The sequence below is a fragment of the Centruroides sculpturatus genome, unplaced genomic scaffold (assembly GCF_000671375.1).
Source record: "Centruroides sculpturatus isolate CEXI.00-Female unplaced genomic scaffold, Cexi_2.0 scaffold757, whole genome shotgun sequence".
Taxonomy (NCBI): domain Eukaryota; kingdom Metazoa; phylum Arthropoda; class Arachnida; order Scorpiones; family Buthidae; genus Centruroides; species Centruroides sculpturatus.
In genome coordinates, this window is record NW_019385107.1 from 211,529 (window position 1) to 232,507 (window position 20,979).

The 20,979-nt window shown below is 30.5% G+C and overlaps 2 protein-coding genes across 2 annotated transcripts; one reads left to right on the plus strand and one right to left on the minus strand.

The window, feature by feature from the left end:
* Positions 1-1,278: 1,278 nt before the first annotated feature.
* Positions 1,279-4,810, plus strand: LOC111634816 (monocarboxylate transporter 12-like). The gene is made up of 4 exons (XM_023379648.1): positions 1,279-1,468; positions 1,756-1,899; positions 2,495-3,388; positions 4,552-4,810. The coding sequence occupies exons 1-4, from the start codon at positions 1,339-1,341 to the stop codon at positions 4,725-4,727; spliced, it is 1,344 nt and encodes a 447-aa protein (XP_023235416.1). The 5' UTR covers positions 1,279-1,338; the 3' UTR covers positions 4,728-4,810.
* A 915-nt stretch (positions 4,811-5,725) lies between these two features.
* Positions 5,726-15,145, minus strand: LOC111634806 (monocarboxylate transporter 9-like). The gene is made up of 8 exons (XM_023379639.1): positions 14,914-15,145; positions 14,707-14,850; positions 13,871-14,641; positions 12,533-12,655; positions 8,796-9,005; positions 8,580-8,723; positions 7,698-8,513; positions 5,726-5,961 (listed from the first exon to the last, which is right to left on the minus strand). Exons 1-8 carry the CDS (start codon positions 15,104-15,106, stop codon positions 5,816-5,818), a joined length of 2,547 nt encoding a protein of 848 aa, XP_023235407.1. The 5' UTR covers positions 15,107-15,145; the 3' UTR covers positions 5,726-5,815.
* Positions 15,146-20,979: the final 5,834 nt, after the last annotated feature.

The following is a 20,979-nucleotide window of genomic DNA, read 5'->3' on the forward strand; positions in this document are numbered from 1 at the left end:
GTAATTTTTTGATGTTTTGTAATGATGGATCATAATGGAGGACATTCTCCTTTTGGTAATGCTGTACATCTGGTAACTTGATTATCTGATAAGTCTAATTGAAATATAAAGGAAGCGTTATTGTCTCTGCAAATAATGAGCTGAAGTCCGTGGATGCCACATTAGTAGTCCTAAAAGTAGTATCTTATTTTCAGAATATTTAAAATTTCTTCTGTTTATCCATTCGACGGGTATAATGGTTTATTGCGTAGCTTTCGGTTGTAACAGTAACAAAGAAAACTGAGAAGTAAAAACCACAATGTATTCAAAAGTAACATAAGGTGTTTAGTGTATAGTAAATCATTCACGAGTAAAATTATGCTTAAAATTCATTAAAAAAAAAAAAAGTTGATATTTAGTAAATGAAGATATAAAATTCAAATTTCTAAAGTATAAAAGAGTATATTGTGCTGACATTAATTTATTTATTATACATTGCTGAGTGAAGAAAATTTCATTTGTATTCAGCACTTAAAACCTGTTTTAAATAGAGAAAAATTCAAGTATTGAAAATCACATCTTGTACAAGTTGTGACTCATATCACTTTTTTCATCATAAATAATAATACAATGAAAATAAGAAGATACATTAAACATTAATTATCTTTAACTCTATATTTACATGAGATTACTTATGTTAAATATATCGTTTAGTCAAAGGATTGAAATGTTTGTAATTTCCAATTTAGAGAAAAACCAGTGGTCAAGTGGATAAACTACTACAAACACTAATAGATTGTCAAGGGTTCACTTCTAATAGGTGTGTCATGTGAAGTTTTCTGGTTTTCTTCACGTGTATATCACTCAAGTAGGGACAGTTTCCCGTAGAAAGTCTTTCTGGGAGGCATTCCCTCTAAGTAGATTGCTCACGTGTTGTATTGTTGTATTTCATGAAACCAAACCTATTTAAGGAGGACATTTACAAGTGTCTAATGATTCAAACACGTTTTCTGTTACATTTAATATTAAAAAAAATGAATTTAACAATCAAAATTTAATTCTAAATATCAACCGAGGTTTGTTTAAACATCAAAACACCATTTCAGATAAGATAACGTCTAAATATAATTAATTATTTTATTATATAAATATTGTATTGTTAAGGAAGAACAATTCATATTTAAACAGTTGTAAATATTCTACAATTATGAAATATGGAAATTGCGATAAAGAATGAATTTTTATATTTTGCGCGAATCGAAAAATCTTCTATTTGTTGTACACTTGTGTACGATGGGTACATCAAAGAACGTAGATAAAGGATGGGCCTGGGTCATCGCCTTCGCTGCCTTTTGGACTATGTTAACGGTGATATCTATGCATAGAGCTTCTGGGGTTTTCTATACAGCTCTCATGAAAACTTATGGAATTTCTAGAGAACAAGCAGCTTGGCCTTTTTTCCTCAGGAAACCTATTGCCTTTTTCATGGGTTTGTATTAATTTACACTATTTAAATGCTTAAAATTGTTTTACATCTACAGAATTTATTTTAAATTTTTTTCTAAATTTCTAAATTAATTATTATATTTACATAATTTTCGTAAATATTATAGAAATAATTAAAAGAAAAAACATTAAATTTAAATATAATTCAAACAATTTGTTATTTCGTAGATCGAAGACAAATTGTTTTATTAATTAATGGTAAAGAGCATCTACGATGATTTCAATGCAAAATAGTAATTTATATTACAATAAATTTGGTAATTTTTTCAGGTACTTTAGTTGGAGTTCTGATCTCATCCGTTTCCATCAAGACTTTAATTTTATTTGGAGTTACTGTTGGGACAATTGGAATGGCCACTCTATACTTCGTTAATGACATTCTATCATTAATATTAATATTCGGATTATTTCACGGTAAGGATTTATATGAGATTTTGATTAAATTATTCGTGAAATTTTTAAAATTTTATATTATATAATTGATCTACAATGGCTCTTATCTATAGTATCAGATAAGCATATGAGATATCTCTTACACAATTAATCCTATAATAACCGAAGCTTAAAATTTATAGCAAGGATTGTTAAAAGTTAACTCAGAAAAAGTATTTCTTTTGTTTATTTATTTTAAATTAATTCATTCCTCGTTACTCAGCGCCATGCTTTACTTGTAAAAGAATACCCAAAGATTAATAGAACTCATATGGTTCCAGACTTATGTGACACTCTACGTATGTATAAGCAATGCCGATCAAACAGATTTTGGTGCCCTACGCATATTTCAATCTTGGCAATCTTCCATTCTACATGCGAAAGATCTAGGTGTTTACATAATATGTCTAATTAAATTAATTGATAAATATTTTTCTTTAACTAAATTTTAAATTTTTGCTACACTCTCTACACACTCGCTTTTGGTGGCACTGTATTTAACATTATTGCGATTACACTTATAATAATGTTATTGTGATTATTGCGTATGTTCTGAAGAAAATTCATTTGTTTTCAGGTATTGGTTCAGGCCTTGTCAGAATGTGTAACGTCATATCCATTAATAATTATTTTAGTAAGTATCGTACTGTTGCTTTAGGAATCATGTTAGCAGGAATTTCTACAGGTGCTTTCATTTTTCCACCCCTTATTGAACTATGTATCGACGAATATGGACTTCGTGGCACATTCCTCATTTTGACAGGAGTAATCCTTCAAGGATTCATCGGAGCTCTTTTATATCGCAATCTTCCAAAGAAAGAAGAACCGAAGCCTGAAGTAAATGCAAAGAGATCCAGTGTTACAGAATTCATAAGAAGAAGATCCTTTGATACAGCCATTACAATTTTAGAAAATAATTCACCTAATAGAAAAGAAAATTCAAAAATTATCAAACCTATAGAAGAAGCTAACAGTAAAGAAAATATATTTTATAAGGCCATCAAGTCCTTAATGTTTATCTTCAGTATCCCTATGTATCACGTTATATGGATCTCGTACGCTATATTCGATATCAGTTTTTCGACTTTTATTACTATTATTGTGGATCACGGTATGGATTGTGGAATCGATGAACACCAAGCAGTCTTCTTCCTCTCTTCTTTATCCATTGCGGAGTTATGTGGACGATTAGGAGGAGGATGGATTGTTGATCTCAATGTTCTTAGCAGGAAGAATTTTGTCAGAATTGGGTTTTTATTAATGGCTGTTATGTTTGTAATTATACCTTTATTAAAAAATTTCATTGTATTGCTTGCCATTACTGCTGCTGTTGGAATTTTAGGAAGTTGCATTCTAATTAATGGCACTACTCTGTATACAGAATATTTAGGTTTAGAAAGGTTACCCTTGGCTGCTGGATCTGGATCTACAATTAGTGGTTTGATAGGATTGGCTACACCGAAAATTATTGGTAAGTATTTTTTATATATAAAGTATAGTAAAATAATTCGTCTGTAGTTTTAATACTTGACCTCTGGAATTCTGTTGTTTGTTATTCTTGTTAATGTCAGATTAAAAATGTCCGAAAACTTAAACAGATAGTACTTTGCTATAATGTAAGACTGGACTTTTATATAATGTTTCCAAGTTTTTCTGTAGCTAAATCTTGCTTCAGTATTTTAATTTTACATTTATTCTGTCTTCGAGATAAAGACAAAAGCCGTGTTACTCGCATGTATATTCTTTCATCAGAAAATCACTTAACTCATTTATGATGAAGATTAATTGAAAACCTGCAAAAGCGCTAACAAACAGATTTCTTTTTTACATAAACTCAACATTTATAATGATTTATGTGCGCATATTATTTGAAGGATTCAAGTGTAAACTTTATATTCAAACCCTTCAAAGGAACTTCGAAAGGTACCGTACATAACATTAACATTGTGTGTTGTGTACTGTACGTATTTAAATATAAAAAGATAAAAAGAATGTAAGGAATTATATCTGGAATCAAATAATATCTGTAAGGTAACTAGCAACACATCTTAACCTTAAAATAGGAGTTGCGGGTTCGAATCCTGCTCGGACACGAGTGTATTCTTTCAGAATATTCTAAACTATTTATTAAATATTAATTTATTTTAATTATAAAATGTAAAAAGAGATGACGCCAAGCTTCTACCTCTAGTAACAAATGAATAATGTAGCCGAAAAATATCGTAATGCATTACTTTGTTTTCTATTCTCTGACTGTAGACTATAGTCGCTTACTTTATGACTCACCATTACGATTAGGATTAATTTTTCATTGTGTGAGGGTTTGTGTTATTAATTCCTTTAATATTATAAAGTTTATTTATAAGAATAAAATCATAATTTATTTATTTAAAGCTTTTTTGATGATAGTTTTCATAACATATAAACCAAGCATACTGAACTTCTTTTTTCTTATATTTATTCTCCTTTTGATATATTGTTTTGTTTCTTAAAGTCATAATATATTGATCTCTCCATCTCACTCTTACTATTCACATAGTGTACTTGGCTTGCTTGTTTTCATTCCCTCAGCATGTTGCTCACTTTACACAGATAACTCTAACATTTCTAATTTTTATGATTATATTTTTTCAGGTTATTTCAGAGATTCAACAAATAGCTACAACACTCTCTTCTACAAATTTTCTGGTTTTCTTTTCCTTTCATCATTTTTATGGATTGCAGAACCAATTTTTGTGAAGCTCCATCGTTCTAATTCAACAGTTCCAGAAACGTTGGCAAACGAAAATGAAAACGTAACCAATAGGTAACTGCAATATTTGATGCATATATACGGTCGTCATTTTGTATTTACCTTGTGCAACATTTCTAAAAACTTACTTAAATGGTTGCGAATGTCACATGAAATAAATAAATGAACTTTTCTGTTTCTACTTAATTTTTACGTGTAAAGTTATATTGTGTTTTATTAAAATAAAACCGTGTAAAATGGAAATTACGTTAAACCTACTGACTTAAAAACGTTCAATTTTCTAAAAAAATAAATCAACGTTAAATTGATGTAAATTTTTCAACTGTCTGTTCTTTGGGCGAGCCCATTACGGGTTCGGACAGGTTTACAATTAGACCAAATACACTGGACGGATCACCCCCAAAAATTTCTTACGTTTTTCGGTTTATTTAAATTAGATCCTGGACTTATCAGAGGATAGTTAAGAAACCATAAAAATTGAAGGATATTTAACATTGTTTCAATAAGCTTTGGCATAAAACAAATAAGTATAAAACGAAAACAAAATTGTGACAAGGGACTATTGTATAGTTTAACGTATATAAAATTAAATATTCTATATATATGTAGGATCGAAACCTGTACGTAATGTACTGTACATATTCTACTTCGTATGTGTTTGAAAAAACAAGATTTAAGTTTAAATTAGGGGCTTTAAATTAGATATTTTCCTTAACCACTGAGCAGTGAGCGAGCACATTGTTCAGATAGACGTGCTTAAACATATTCAAAATTCTATCCAAAATTTATAGTATTAAAATCAGTATAAAGATATACTGAAAAGAATTCTGTCACCTACTGACCCAGTTTTTTTTTATAATAGAATAGGGAATAGGGCATCCCACTCCAAATACAAATCCCATGAAATTGTGGAAGTCTACCGCCTCAGATTTTCTTCAAAATTTAATACTGAACAATTCTAGATCACGCCTACATTCTATTTTTATAACTATTTTAAAATCTTATAAAATTGTTATTGGTACAAATGAATCCACTTACTTATTTTCTGGCATATGAAAAATTTACCGTATTTTACGGTATTTAAGAGGCGACTTTTGTTAAGAAAAGGTTTATTTTATATGATGTTTAACATTTGAATAACGTTCTTTATCCAACTTTATTGTTTTCTGCTTGATTATTTTGAATTTTGACAATAAGCGGTTCTAGCAACCATAGAATACATGCAAACAGGCAAGCTCCTCCAAAATAATAGAACATGGTGGTATAACTTCCTTTCGTATCTCTAAAATAACCTAAATAAATGGAGAATTAATTAAACACCATAAGAAGTTTATTTCTGAACAGACTTATATATATTATATATTTGAACTTCATTATTTTATTCTGTATGCTGTACCGACGAGCTAGAATATACTACATAAAGTAGTTGAAGCGACGTCGTGTTTGAGAAAAACTAAAAAACACGTCCGCCATTTTTATTTTAGTCAAGAGGGTGGTATTTGTGTTGTGTAAAAGTGATAGTACCAGTTGTTGTCACTAAGAGCGCTGTAACCATGGTCACAGCCACTGTCTGTAGTATATTCTAGCACGTTGATGCTGTACTCTTTACGTTCTATAATCTCGTTTTTCTAGAATGAGAGTCATTTCTAGAATGCAAATTCTAGAATTCTAGAATTGCAGACATATGTATTCCCACATTGCCCACATATGTATTCCCGCCCTTCCTTCGTTAATCTATTGAACGATGCTCAGAGGTATACTTTGAGGCACCCGTCATTGAAGTGCCGTTGGTGCAACCTGATTTAAAATCAATGAATAAGGTTTAACGATCTCTCAAAAGACCTTTCTGACGTGTTGGAGCATTGTTTCAAGATAAGACTAACAGAAAGACTGAATATGTAGTCTCGTGTTTTGCGTCAGTCTTATTTAAAGGATTGAAAGCCAATTAACTAAAGAAAAGTATAGGCACTAGTACATAATTAATACATTAAGAAAATTAAAGATCGAATTACGAATATTGATTTTTTTAAATGCTGTTTTTACGTAAGGTAAGTCAAGGGAAGATGCCAGTTCGGGAAGATATTACTATACTAGTAACTTATTCATCAGTCAATGCAACTTATTTGTAATAATTGCTGCTTACGTGAGTAGTGTAAGACAAAAGTTTCTTTTGGTTTATTACTTTTGGTATATTCACCAGCAACAATGAGCATAAATAAATTATGCTCATTGTTACTGGTGAATAGACATGTTATAATGTTTTTTTTCCTGATATTTATACACATTGAGAACTATGTGGCTTGGCTAACAAAGAAAGTGTGCAGCCGTATTTGAGGAATAGACTGCAATAGCATCTTTTTCTGACATTCAAGGTGTAATGCCACAATTCGTCATTGTAAGTTGCCAATTAAATAAAACCAACTAATTATCATGTAAAATTTTCGAAGATCAGTGACGGATATATTACAGCATATTCCTGAAATATGTTATCTTCTATCGACTTACCATATAATTAATGTCTTATTTTGTTTACTGTTGTTAGCGATTCATAGTAAAACTGTCCCGACTCTGTTATATATGACAGAGGAAAAGTATGGCGATCGGTCAAAAATAACCCCTCCAAGATTTTTACATTTTTGTGCTCAGAACACTTTGAAACATCGAGGAATACAAGAAAACTCGGGGAGTAATTTCTGTATGTATGGATGTTAGTGTGTGGGGGCACGATTTTGTTCACCGAATTTGAAGGTTTATAATTGCTGTGCCATTTGTCGAAAATTTCTGAAAATTTGCAGGGAGGTTTGTGTATTAGGATGATTCAAGCTAGCAAATTTTGGTAGTTAAAAGTCAAGGGGGGAGAAGGTAAAAGGGGTCGTGTGTCATTCTGTTAGTTAATTAAATAATTAAAAGTATGTTACCTTAAGTAATTAAATTAATTAATCACATTATTTTTATTTGTTTCATTGTAATTTCATTATAAACTAAGTAATAATATGAATCGTTTAACGATGAAAATAAATACACTTACCTATTATGCTTGGTGAGGAAAAGTGAATAAATGCAGTCAATCCCCTTCCAGCTCCATAACCCAAAGGAAGGTTTTTCAATCCTAAATATTCGGCAAAAAGTGCAGAGACGTTGAGTGTCAAACTACTATTAACAAATCCAAGGCATAGAACAATAACGAGCAAACCAATATAAGTAGAACAGATGGGGGTTATAGAAAACAATACTGCATCTATCAAGAAACACAAGGTGATTACTGTTTTCCTCTTCAACCATCCCGCATCGACCACTAATCCGCAACACAATCGAGCAGAAAATTCCGATATGGATATTACAGACAGAATGTAAACTGCAGTTTTCTGAGGTATACCACAATCCATTGCATAATCAACCATCACGGTTAAGAATATTATATTAGTAACGCTGTAAATAGCAACTGTTATCCATATGACATGAAACATAATGGACTGGAATACTTCGCATAAAGAATTTAAAGCAGTAAAGAATTTTGTTTTCAATGTTTTTTCTACAGGGTTTACTAAATTGTTTACTTCTTTATTTTCTTGCTTTACTTCTTTATTTTCTTGATCTTTCTCCGAAATTGAGGGAGTTTCGTAAAGAGAAACAGTCACAAATGCCTGCATGGCTATTCCAGACAATAGGAGAAAGCATCCGTGTAATCCATACTTATTTAACAAGTAAGAAGTTACTATTGGAAAAATAAATGCACCGGTAGCTGTTCCAGAATATGTTATACCTAAAGCTATTGTTCTATATTTTTTAAAGTAACGGTTAACTGTAATAATGGTGCTGAAATTTACCATACCAGATCCGAGTCCTGTTAGAGGAGAGAAGTACATTTAGAAAATAAATAGATATAAGTTAAGATATAAACAAAATTTACCTAGCAAGAATCCAAACTGTATGGATAGCATTAATATACTCGTGGCGAAATAACACCCCGCTAATCCAACCACTGTAAGTATAACACCAATAATTGCTAACTTCTTAATGCTAACAAAGTGCGAGAAGAATCCTATAAAAATTCCTAATAATAAAAACAGACATTATTATTTTTTCATTACATACAAATTGGGTAAATTAGGTAAATTTTTCTTACCTGAAAATGAACTAGTAACTTTCCTAATTGTAGGAGGCCATGCTGCATCTTCTCTCAACACATCGAAGTTTGTCCTGAAAGCAATGAAGAGGATTCCTGTCGATCTTAATATTCCGACATCAAAAACAGTAGATAAGTATGCTGCAGCTAAAAATATCCAGGCCCATCCTTTGTCGGGTGTATGAAACTTCATGATTTCAACGCTTTTTTCTTATTAGTTTTCACTTCATTTGAATGAACCAAAGCTAAGTTAACTCGTATTGATTCCACAATGTGAAACTTTCCTTTTCTATCTTGTCGTATAATTCTAATCTGTGTATAGCCAAATAGTGACGTTTTTATCAATTTGCTATCTTTTAATGATCTTAACTTATCAATGTTAAGTCTACAAGAGTAAACAGTTTAAAAAATTAAATTAATACTGTATTTACTGTTATCACTCATAATTAGTAATCTTTCCTCTGCTTACGTAAATAAAGATAGATCTTATATCTTATAATATATATATATATATATAATATATTATAATATTTGTTAATTAAAAGAAAAAAAGCGGGATAGTATTAATATCATTCATCAAGTATAAAACTTTACTCCATTGTTTGCAAATTCCTCACCATTAGAAAAGAATCCTTCACCAATTCGAATTCATTACAAATTCCAATTCATCCTCAATTCCTTTATATTGGCGAGGAATAAAAATAAACTCCAACTCCTCACCATTTCAAAAGTGTTACAAAATTAAATTCATCAGTAATTTCTTCTTATATTTAAACCAAAGTTAAGGAGGATGATAGAGAAATTTGTGAAGATTTTGTAATGGATTAAAATGAAATCCGCATGTTTTCAGTTGATAAATATGAGTAAAAAATTATCTTCAATACGTAATTTTTGCTGAATAAGACCATTGCATAATTTATTAATGTAAGTGAATAAAGATTTACGTAATAAATTAATGTATTAGATTGTAGCTGATATATCAAATTAATTGATTGATAAAATATTATTATAAATATTTATAAATACACCTCAAGGATATGTGTATAAAATAATATATAGTGTTGCTCCTAATAAAGTATACAAATCTCTCTCGCTTCTCATCTTTTTCCAACTCCTCTTCTCTTCATAACTGAGGTCAATTAAAAAGAATATAATATATGTAAAATAAGAGGACAATGTGCAACTTTATTGCTTTATAAAGCTCTTATTTCTGAGATAAAATGGCAATTTTTCTGTAAGTTTTTATTCCAATCGATGACAGGAAATTAAGGCTTGCATTGTTTACTAAAATTTTACAAAATAATATATGGGGAAGGTATTTATTCTTGTGTTAAATTGCGAAATATTGGTATCGTCATTTACTTGTTTAATTTTATGTAAATATTGCACAACGAAGTTCATAAATCAAGCTCTTTATAGGTCAAAACTTCAACGTCGAACGTTATTTAATTTTCAACTCTCTTAAAATAATTTTTTTTTATTAGAATTATTAAAATGATATCTAATAGTTCCAAATATTTAACACATTCCTCATTTTCCTATGTTTAATCGTATTTATTCATCTTTTTCTCCTTCATCTTTCTACATATTTAATCATCTTTGTTTCCCTCATTATCCTCATTTTCATTGATAAGAATAAATGCTTTTTCCTTATGATATATAAATATAAATCAAACACTAATATAATTTTCTTCTGTTTTTTACTACATTTTCTTAGACAACGTTCTAATTATATTTATATATATTTTTCCAAGGATAATTATAGTAAATTACGCTTTTTATATACGATAAACCTAAATAGATCAGCTCTGTAATTACATATTCTATATTAAACACATCAATCAATGATTCGACAACTGAAAATTATATATTATATTTTTTAAAAAATGCAGCGCTTCTAGCATTTTACACTTACATAAAACATTCTTGATCTTTATTCCAAGAAAGTGCGATGTCTCAACTATTTTCTAACACTTAAATAGGGGCCAATTTTATGTAGAAAGGCCCTTATTTCGGTGTTATATACCTAAATAGGGGTCTTTGCAGATCGCGTACATTGCTTTGCCTTATACTATCAATCCAATTAATCGGTGCCTGTTGTCTCCCCCTATGCTTTCCATATATTGTCTTGTCTTTCATATATCTATTTACGTTCTGAAGATTAAGGACAGACAGACACGACATTTCAGCCCCAAAATTAAATATTAAAAAAAGAGCACCAAATTATCATTAATTTATTAAAGACTTACATTAAGAACTCCCGCTTCTAAGCTAGTATAAATTCTCTATCACCAACATAAAATGATGTCATTAACCTCATATTTTCCTAGTTAAAGCAGTGCATATACATCTTTAAGCTCATTCTTACGTGTTTGCTTTACAACCAATTCGATTAACCGGTTATATAGTAAAAGCGGAAATCTATTATAATACTTAAAATAAACAGTAATTCTACAAAAAGTTAATATGATTTACCATACAAATCTAACGTATTCAGAAACGAACTCTGTTGAAGGTGACTACGAATTCAATTGTTATAACAATACGTAACATAAATACCGGTTATCGAATTCGTCACGTGTATCCTGTGCGTTCATTGATCCAAACAAGAACAGGATTTAAATGTTTTTTACGTTTTTTTTTATTATTAATTGTTCAGTACATTAATTTTACATTAGAAGATCGTTAAGTAGTAGCTGATAGCCGGATTATCGAACTTGCCTTTTGAAAAATTTCTTAAGTTGTACGCCGTCTGAAGGTCAAATTACTGTACATTTTGTACTAGAGCAACGTTCTTCACCTGCTGAACGGGTAAAATAGGAATAATATTTCGTGGACTGGCAGAAAGTTAATGATAAATTTCTTTACACTTAAGCATAGGGGATTCCATACACGTAGACAATACTAGTCTAGAAGTAGTTAGGTTCTGCAATACTGAACATAGCTCAATTATTCTTTAAATTTTATGCGTGAAACCCGTAAATGTATTCGTGGAATTTTGTGAATATAAATAGATTCTACAATACAAGAGAAAACTATATTTTAGCAGTATTATTTGAACTTTTATTTAAAACAATACAGCAAGCAATCTTTTCACTTGTAAAGAATAGGACCAGACACGCTCGAGGGTATTGCTACGACACCAAAAACCAAACACTTATTCCATTGACACACCTTGAGTCAGGGATAACTCAGTTGTCTCAAAATGGTGAAAACTTGAATGCACACGACTTTTTCAACGACTTTTCTTAATATGCAGAATAGGTCTCACTAGTGTGCCAATCAGAACATGACTTATAATGCATTGTCAAAGAGCGATTTAAAAAAATATTCCTCTATAAATATTAATTGACACTGATAATAATTGCAAAACTTTCAACAATACTATCATTCCTTGAAATAAAAACAACAATTGCTTCAGGATTTAAACTAAATTTATATCTTTCTCTGATTTGATGAGTAGTCATCATGGATATAATATACGATTGAATTGATGGGACAAGACAGCGAGAAACTTGGGTGATCTGCCAGGATGGAGTTACCTCCCAAGAGGATTTCTACAAGAAATTGGCCTTTAGTTAGGTGATAGACACGTAAAAAAAGCTGACAAAACCTCACGTGGTTAGCTGCATCGTCAAGGACAAACACGTGAATTTATTAACATTGTTTAGTTTATTTGATAACACTGAATATCCAGTAATGATTATAAATATAGAGTATTTCTTATAATCTTGTAATTTCCTCTTTTTTAAATCTCGTAATGAGAGGTTCTATTAGCCACAAAAATGTTGGAAGTAAACATACTCCTGCAAAGTAGAAAAACATCACTTCGTAACTTCCTTTAGTATCTCGGAAATAACCTAAAAATAAACCACATTTAATTAATTAATTAATTAATATGGAAAACAGTATTTTGATTATCTTTGTTTGTTCTTAAATTGTAAGGAATCGATTTCTATGTATGAAAACTAAAACGGCTCCACGAACTAATTAGATCATAAAACAGGGTTCTACTATAATAATAAAACAGGGCAGGCAAAGAGTTTGTAAAACTTTAAATATTCATACAAAGTAAAAATTGTTAGAATGAAGTGCGGTTTGCATGGTAAGTATTGTCAGCATGAGGGATTTTTGTTGACAAAGGGAAAAATTAGCTCCAAAATCACCGATAAGTAGTAATGATATACAGAAGAAAATCAAACGACAATAATGAAATCCAATATGTTCATTAGACAAGTGTTCGACATGGCTTATAACACAATTGAGCAGAGTAACAATGCCTGAGCCAGCAAAGTGTAACAAGTCCGGATGGATGGTTCATGGCTAATACCGTTTTTCAATTCCAACCATGTGGAACTTTCTGATAGAAACTGTCGGAAATTTAAATATTCTGCAATCAGAAATCACATTGAAAGTCATTTTCATTGTAGTTTGAACGTCTATTCGTTGTATTTTTGTATGTCAACGTCTTTATCAATGATTTTTAAAGTAATTTTTGTCTCGTCGACAAAAAATTCTGGTGCTGACAATACTTTCATTTTTTTTATAAATGTTTAAAGTTTTACTAACTTTCCCCCCACCCTGTATATATTTATTATACAAAACATAATTATATAACATATTAGTATGTGCAGGGCTTTGGAGCAAAGCAACCCAAAAAAATGGTCGCTCCAAAGCCTATATCCTACATAGACCCTACTATAGATTTACGTGAACGATAGCAGTAGTTAATATGAAATAAGCTCGCTATTAATATTCATTTTCTTTATAATATAAGAAATGACAATTAGTTAACCTCTGACTTTATGTATTGCATCTACAAATAAGGATGATGAGAATAAAATGATACTATCGATTACAAATAAATTTCTGCAATATTGCATGAATATGCTAATATATAGACTATGGTTAATGAATGTGTTGGCTAAAGTTTATTATTGGAGAATAAATAAAATAAAGTTGTTCTTAATACGATAAGTTGATTGTATAACACGTCACAATATATCTAAAACTAAACTACAAAATTTGTATACAGAATATTAAATTTTGCGTACTGAAATTTAAACGTAACTTACCAATAATACTTGGCGAAGCGAAATGAAGGAAACCATTCAAAGCCTTTCCTGTTCCTACTCCTAAAGGAAGATTCTTTAATCCTAAATAATCTGTGTAAAGAGCGGAAACATTAATGTTCAAACAACTAGCTGCAAAACCGAGGCATAGTGAAGTAACAAGAAGACCAGAGTACGTGTTCCACATGGGTATCGTCGCGTACATAACCGTTTTTACCAAAAAAACCAATGATACAAGTGTTCTCCTTTTCATCCATCCGAAATCTATTATCCATCCGCAACCCAATCGGCCACAAAATTCCGCTATAGAAATCGAAGATAGTATATAGATTGCAGTGTGTTTAGGTACACCACAGTCTAATGCAAAATCCACTAATATAGTTAAATAAATAAGATGAGTTACGCTACATATAGCCACAGTTAACCAGATTAAATGGAACATTGCAGTGCGGAATAATCCGAAAAATGATTGCACAACTTCAGATAAATTTGCGCGTTGGTCCTCCTTTGAAGAATTTTCTGTTGAATCTTGCTGCAAAGGAGGATTTTTATAGAGCGTTACGGCTATTAAAGCTTGCATCAGTACACCAGATAGCAGCAGAAAGCATCCTTGTAAATCATATTCATCGAGTAGATAAGCAGTTAACACCGGATACATAAATCCACCCGTAGTTGACCCAGAGTATAAGATTCCTAAAGCTATGGTTCTGTATTTGTTAAAGTAACGATTTACCATAACAACATTTGTGGAACTCAACATACCAGAACCTAAACCTACAAGAAATGAAAACAATTAAATTGTGCATGAATAATTTTATAAAAGAAGAAAATAATTATACCTAGCAGAAATCCAAACTGTATTGAAATTACTATAATATTGGAAGCGAAATAACATCCCGCAAGACCGATTGCTGCAATGGTAACTCCAGCAATTGCTAATGTCTTTAAATTGATAAAATGTGAAAGGAAACCAACAAGTAACCCTAAAAGATAAGTGGTACAATTACAATGGAAGATTAAACGCTTGGAAACGTGTTTGCACTTACCAGCGAAACATCCAGTAAATTTTCTTATTGTCAAAGGCCAAGCTGCTTGTTCTCTTAATATTTCAAACTTTGTTCTGAATGCCAAAAATAGAATACCCGATGATCTAAGTATTCCTACTCCAAAAAGTGCGCATAGAGCCGAAGAAATTAAAAAAATCCACGCCCATCCTTTATCCGGTGTACGTAATTTCATCTTCTAAATAATGAAAATATTTAATAAATTCACCTAAATATTTTAAGTAACAGTTATTTTCATAAGTAATGGAATTGCAGGTTGTAATGCAAATAGCCTGTCAACAAGTCAAAATGCAATGTCACAGCTCTGTTTATAACGTGATATTTATTATTTATTCGTTTATTTCTCTCACGTCACCTCAAATTATTCGAAGAAAAATGGTATTACTAGTTAATTTGCTCCCTGAACACTAAAAATCATTAATAATTTTTAATTTTTTACTCGTTCTGTCGGACTTATATTCACTTCTGTAAGTAACTTTATATAATTGAAAAAGGTTAATTATATTTAAAATTCTAATAAGAGTTGTCTTTAGAATTATGACTGTTATTTCCGGTTTACGACCCATAAGAGTTTATCACGCCGAATTCCCAAGCTAACACATTAAAAAACTTTTTGTGTTTTAAATTGTGCACAGTGCAGGAATAAAAATCTTTTAAGTAACTTTCAAAATTCTGAAACAGTACAAGGAAAAATAGGCTCCATGTTATTTACTAAACTGGCATATGTGTCTGTTGAATTTCAATGGATTCTTATTTCACATATACACGTGTGAAGTGCCTTTGTTTTGAAGTTTCGTTATTAGGTTTTCAATTATTGAACTTGAAAATAAAAAAGGTTTAGAATGACAACAAAAATGATGTCATACTTTCACGTGTCTAACATTTAACAGAGCAGTTTCTATATAAAGTCCTTCCAGGGGAACTTTCTTTGTTGCTTTGCTTTATTTCACCAATCCAATCCCTACCGTACTATCATATTTTTCCAATATGATAAAATGCAACCCTCTGTTTGTATCACGAGGCTATGATTTAACCTGTATGCCTTTTCAATCTCAATATGATTTATAAGTGTAATGAATTGAGTTCTAAAGTAAAAAATTAATTATAATTAGAAAACAGTTAGGAATCATTTATTGTCAGTTCAGTAGGCTCGTTCCATTGGCACTTAAAAAAATCAATTTTTCGAAAATCAATGGGATAGGATTCTTCTCTGTCGACCATTTTTGTTGCAATCGTAAAACTGCGTATCAACTGCCCTATGTAATATTTCAGAAAAAATTTGGGCAATGTGTCTCACTGTACTCAAGGGTCTATATAAGAAGGTCAGGCAGGACACGATCCCGCGATTTTCTTGGCAGCGGCCATCTTCGAACTCATCGATAGAGTTCATTCCATACGTAGTTCTTGTGTGAGTCGATTATATTATGTATATAAGTATTCAGAACGTTAAAGAATGGGTTATTGTATGGCACCAAATTGTAAGAGTAAATATACAGATGTTCGATTATTTAAATTTCCTTCAGATAATCAGAGGAAAGCAAAATGGGTGCAGAACTGCAGACGGAATAAGTGGCAGCCACCTGTGTAAGGTTAGTGTATATCATGTATTTTTCTATGGGTACTGTCTTTGAGATGTATACGTGATCTTACATTAAATTATTTATTGTTCATGTTCATTTCGAAGAATCTCAATTTGAACTGAGACGAGCTGATGGAAGGAAACTCAAATGGAATGCTATTCCCACACTTTTCAATATGCCCAATTATGCTAAATATATTACGAGGAAAAGGAATACTATTAGGGAAAGAAAACTTCTTGAAGAAAATGAATCTGAATTCTGATGTTTGAGTGGAAAACTGACTATAATTTTATGTAATGAAAACAATAAAGAAATCATATATTCTTAAGCTTAGAAAACATTAAATAATGTTACTGTTATCTTTTATATGTTCAACTTTAGCTGTATAAGATTTCAAAGATACAACCAGTCGACCCCCCTATAACACTGTTGATAATTCCGTTTTATATGAATTCCATGTTGTACGAGTCACAGATTTTACAAATACATGTGCTGGGCTGTGAACGGCTCACGTATTTGTAAAATCTAAGTGACTCGTACAACATGGAATTCATATAAAACGGAATAATCAACAGTGTTATAGGGGGTTGACTGTTATATACAATGTGTTTTTTAATATTGTATTGGTAAATGATTTAAAATAACATTTTAGATAAATTCATTGTATATTCTTTATTATATTTTAAATTTTCTTTCATGTTATTGCATCACTTTAGGAAGTGTCTATACACGTAATCAGTTTTAGAACCTATTTAATTAGTTTCAATCACGACAGCAAATGATATGCATGCTTGTTTGTTTTAAACTATTTGGTAGAAAAGTTACATAAAATTTGGGTTGCATAATCATCCAAAATTATTATTATATTTTTGACTAAAAATAACTGGATTAATGCAATTTTAGTTTAAATAATGTATAAAACTGACTGCTCGTACAAGTTTGTTTAAAACAAGCCCAAAATGGCGGCTCCAGGAGTAGGTCCCGTGTGTCCTGACCTATTTATATAGACCTTGACCATACTGGCCTTCAGCTCCCACACGGAGTGAGTATGCTTCCGATAAATACGAAATTTCAAATACCCCAAACGTATTCGACAGAACAGCGCCACATTTTTACCTGGTGATAAAAATTTCAATTAAATTTTCCCCCATAAAAATCTTTCCATAATCGCATTGCATGAGTACTGAGGAGATTCAGAAGAGCAGGTTTTAACTATGTCTGACTACAGCCCAGTTTAATTCTAACCACTTTGTACCGTAAAATGTATAGTACACCGCTACTAATTCTATTTTTTTTTTTTTTTTAACCGTTACTGTTAACCGAGTTTATATTGTATATAAATTTTTAAATTATAATTATCAAATAAAAGACAGATTCCTTTTTCAGGTTTTAAACCAATAACTACAAAGCAATAAGGAAGGATGCAGGGTTTTATTTATTGTTGAATATAAAGATAATAATTAAAATATCATTAAATAAATATGGTGTTCTTTGGCAACTATTATTTAAATTTATCTCTTTGTTCTGTGTTTTTGATTCGTAATAATCATAAAATTCTCTTGCAAATTCCAGGAATATATTAAGCTGATATTTGATATTTTTAAAACGATAAATGTAAGCGTGACTGGATACTTTTCTTAAGTGTTTTCGATGGAAATTTTAACAATTCATCCATTAGCGGAAAGTGGGACAATTCTAGACACCAGATAAAACCAGACATGAAATATTGTAAAAAATAAAAGGTTGGCAGCACTTTCGTGGTACTTTATAATTACTGTCAGCCGCGTAGTGTTGACGTATGAAATTATTCTCGGTGTGTTTGTCTATGTATTGTGCAGCTAAAAACACGTTCTTTTGAAATATTTTACTCTTTATTTTTGGTAGTATTTCTTTACCAAATAATTAAAATTTATACCTTTTCCAATGATGATTTGGGACAATTTGTGATATTTTTAGGGCAAAGACAATTGTCTCCGGGATCAATTTATGGTATATTTACTCAGTTTTTCATAACACTCTACAATTTTACCTTTGTAAAGATCAGATCCAACCATAGCAACCTAAAATTATTAATTAATTGCATTACAAGCAAACATTTATTGTGACATCGTCACAATGCCGGGTTGCAATTTTTAATTATATTTTTAAATTTATTTAATTTTAAATACAGTATAACCTCTCCACCTTCAAATTAATAGTGTCTTACCCCTGTACATCATACTTTTCCTGTTAGCAATAGAGTTCTGTAGGTCATGTATCTAACTTCTTTCAGGGTAATACTTGAATTGAAATAATGTAGCTTTCGGTTATACCCAGAGGTTTTTATACAGTTAATCGGAGCCGTCTTCATTTTCCCTTTTCAGATCTGTTTTCGGAGTTTAGATATCTAACTTTGTTCTCAAGATTAAGGAATGACAGTCGGACAAACGAATCGCAGTAAGAATTTATAGGTCTACAATTTTCTCAAATTGCAGCGAATTATTCTTTCAAATTTATTAAAATTACACATTTAAAGAATAGTTATAACAGTATATATATATATATATATATATATATACACATATACTGTATGTACATGTTTTTTGTGTTGCGCTACATGATAAAGCAATAAATTTTTTCCTATTTATATATGATTAATTGCTTTTATCAATGTATAATATTTATATAAAACCGTTATAAATGTAGTAAAAGCAATTATTATTGATTTAATTGTATACTTAATGAAGTAATATAAAAATGAAGGATATAAAAAAATAAAAATCCTACAACGATTTGCGTAACACTACAGGCAAAATATTATCTGTTATGAGATTTTTAAAACAATTTTTATAGTATTAATTATTACAAAATGTTAAAAAGCTTAATTTTGTGGGTAGAGATGCGTTTTATAAAAAAATTGTACGTGTTAATAACCAGTATAATCTTCATTGTGTCCGACTTCCACTCGTGATACTACACACGATCCCTTATATCTCCTCCCCTCTTTCAGCTTTAATCACCAAAATTTAACAGCATCAACCCCTCTAACACAGAAACCTTCATGCAAAATTTAAGAAGATTTTGACAAAATGCACGGGAGTTATTAAACTTTAAATTGAGTGAACAAAATCGTGCCCCCACATACACACACAGGAAAAAAACACCATTAATTTCACTCAGAATATTGCGAGCGTTAGCCTATTATTTGATTTATACGAGTGTATAAACAGGTTAAATAAGAAATAAATGAATTGTTATCTGTATACAAAACACACACAATTAATAAATTGAGAATAACAAAAGTTTTTAAAATATATATCTAACACGAATATATGAATCATCTGTTAAGAAAGCATACTCTACTATTATTTATGATTTCCGTTTGGAGTTAAAAATGTAAATTATACTCAAAAATAATGACGAAGACATAAAGATAATTTATTCTATTATTAGGAAAGATGAGTTTTAGGAAAGATGAGTTTTAATTCAATGTGTTTTGTAATATATTTTATCTAGAAAGTTGAATAAAGTTTTGGTTCGCTTGTATAATTTTAATAATTATTATTATTTTTTAAATTCTATTTTAAGTAAAAAAACTAATGTCACTATTGACTTATGATTACCACCCCAAATCACAATAATACAAAACAGAACTCATTTCTTTTCTACTGTTATACTTTGGGCTCAATAGTGGCTGATTGGATAAAACCTCTGAACAATGGTAATTGGTTTTGCCCGAGGAAAAAACGAAATATATGCCCACAGCCATTAACGTCTTAAGCCCATAACCCGAGATATCGCGGGCAAGTTACATAACGTTACATAAAATGAGGTCCTTAAGGGCATTTTTGAAATTTTTTTTTTTTTGAATTTTTGGAATGTTTTTTAGGTCCCGAAATTTTTTCAAAATTTTTTTCCCGCGCAAAAAAATTTTATCGCGATTTTAATGAGCCTATGTGAAGGCTCGATTAAGGCTTAATTGTTTTTTAATGGGAGTTTTTTATCAAAATTATTTCATGGTTTTTAAGTTGTAGCGCACGGATTTTCATTCAGTAAAGTTATTTAAAGTTAGTTTCTGATGTCAAAAACGACCTCCGATGGTTTTTTAATTTTTTTAATTAATATATTTTTATAAATATATAATTAATTAATTAGGGGGGGTCGGAAATCGCAATAAAATATTGAATTTTTTAAAAATATTTAAAAATTTCTGTGTCGCTTATAGTCACCCTACTTTAAACCCTTGTCCTCCCGAGACGTCTATGAGAATGTCCCGGGAAATCCGACTCCAGCTGTGTTCAAGGTCACCCAGCTGTGTAAACAATGACTCATCGGTGTTACATTTCACAGACAGGCGAAACAAAGGAAAATAAAATTTAAAGCTTTTTCTTCAAAATAAACGCATTTCTTTCGTTTTTTTTCTGTTTTAAGTATTTTTTACGTTTAATTGAAATCTATATAAAAAATGTCAATGTCCTTAAGGAGTTAA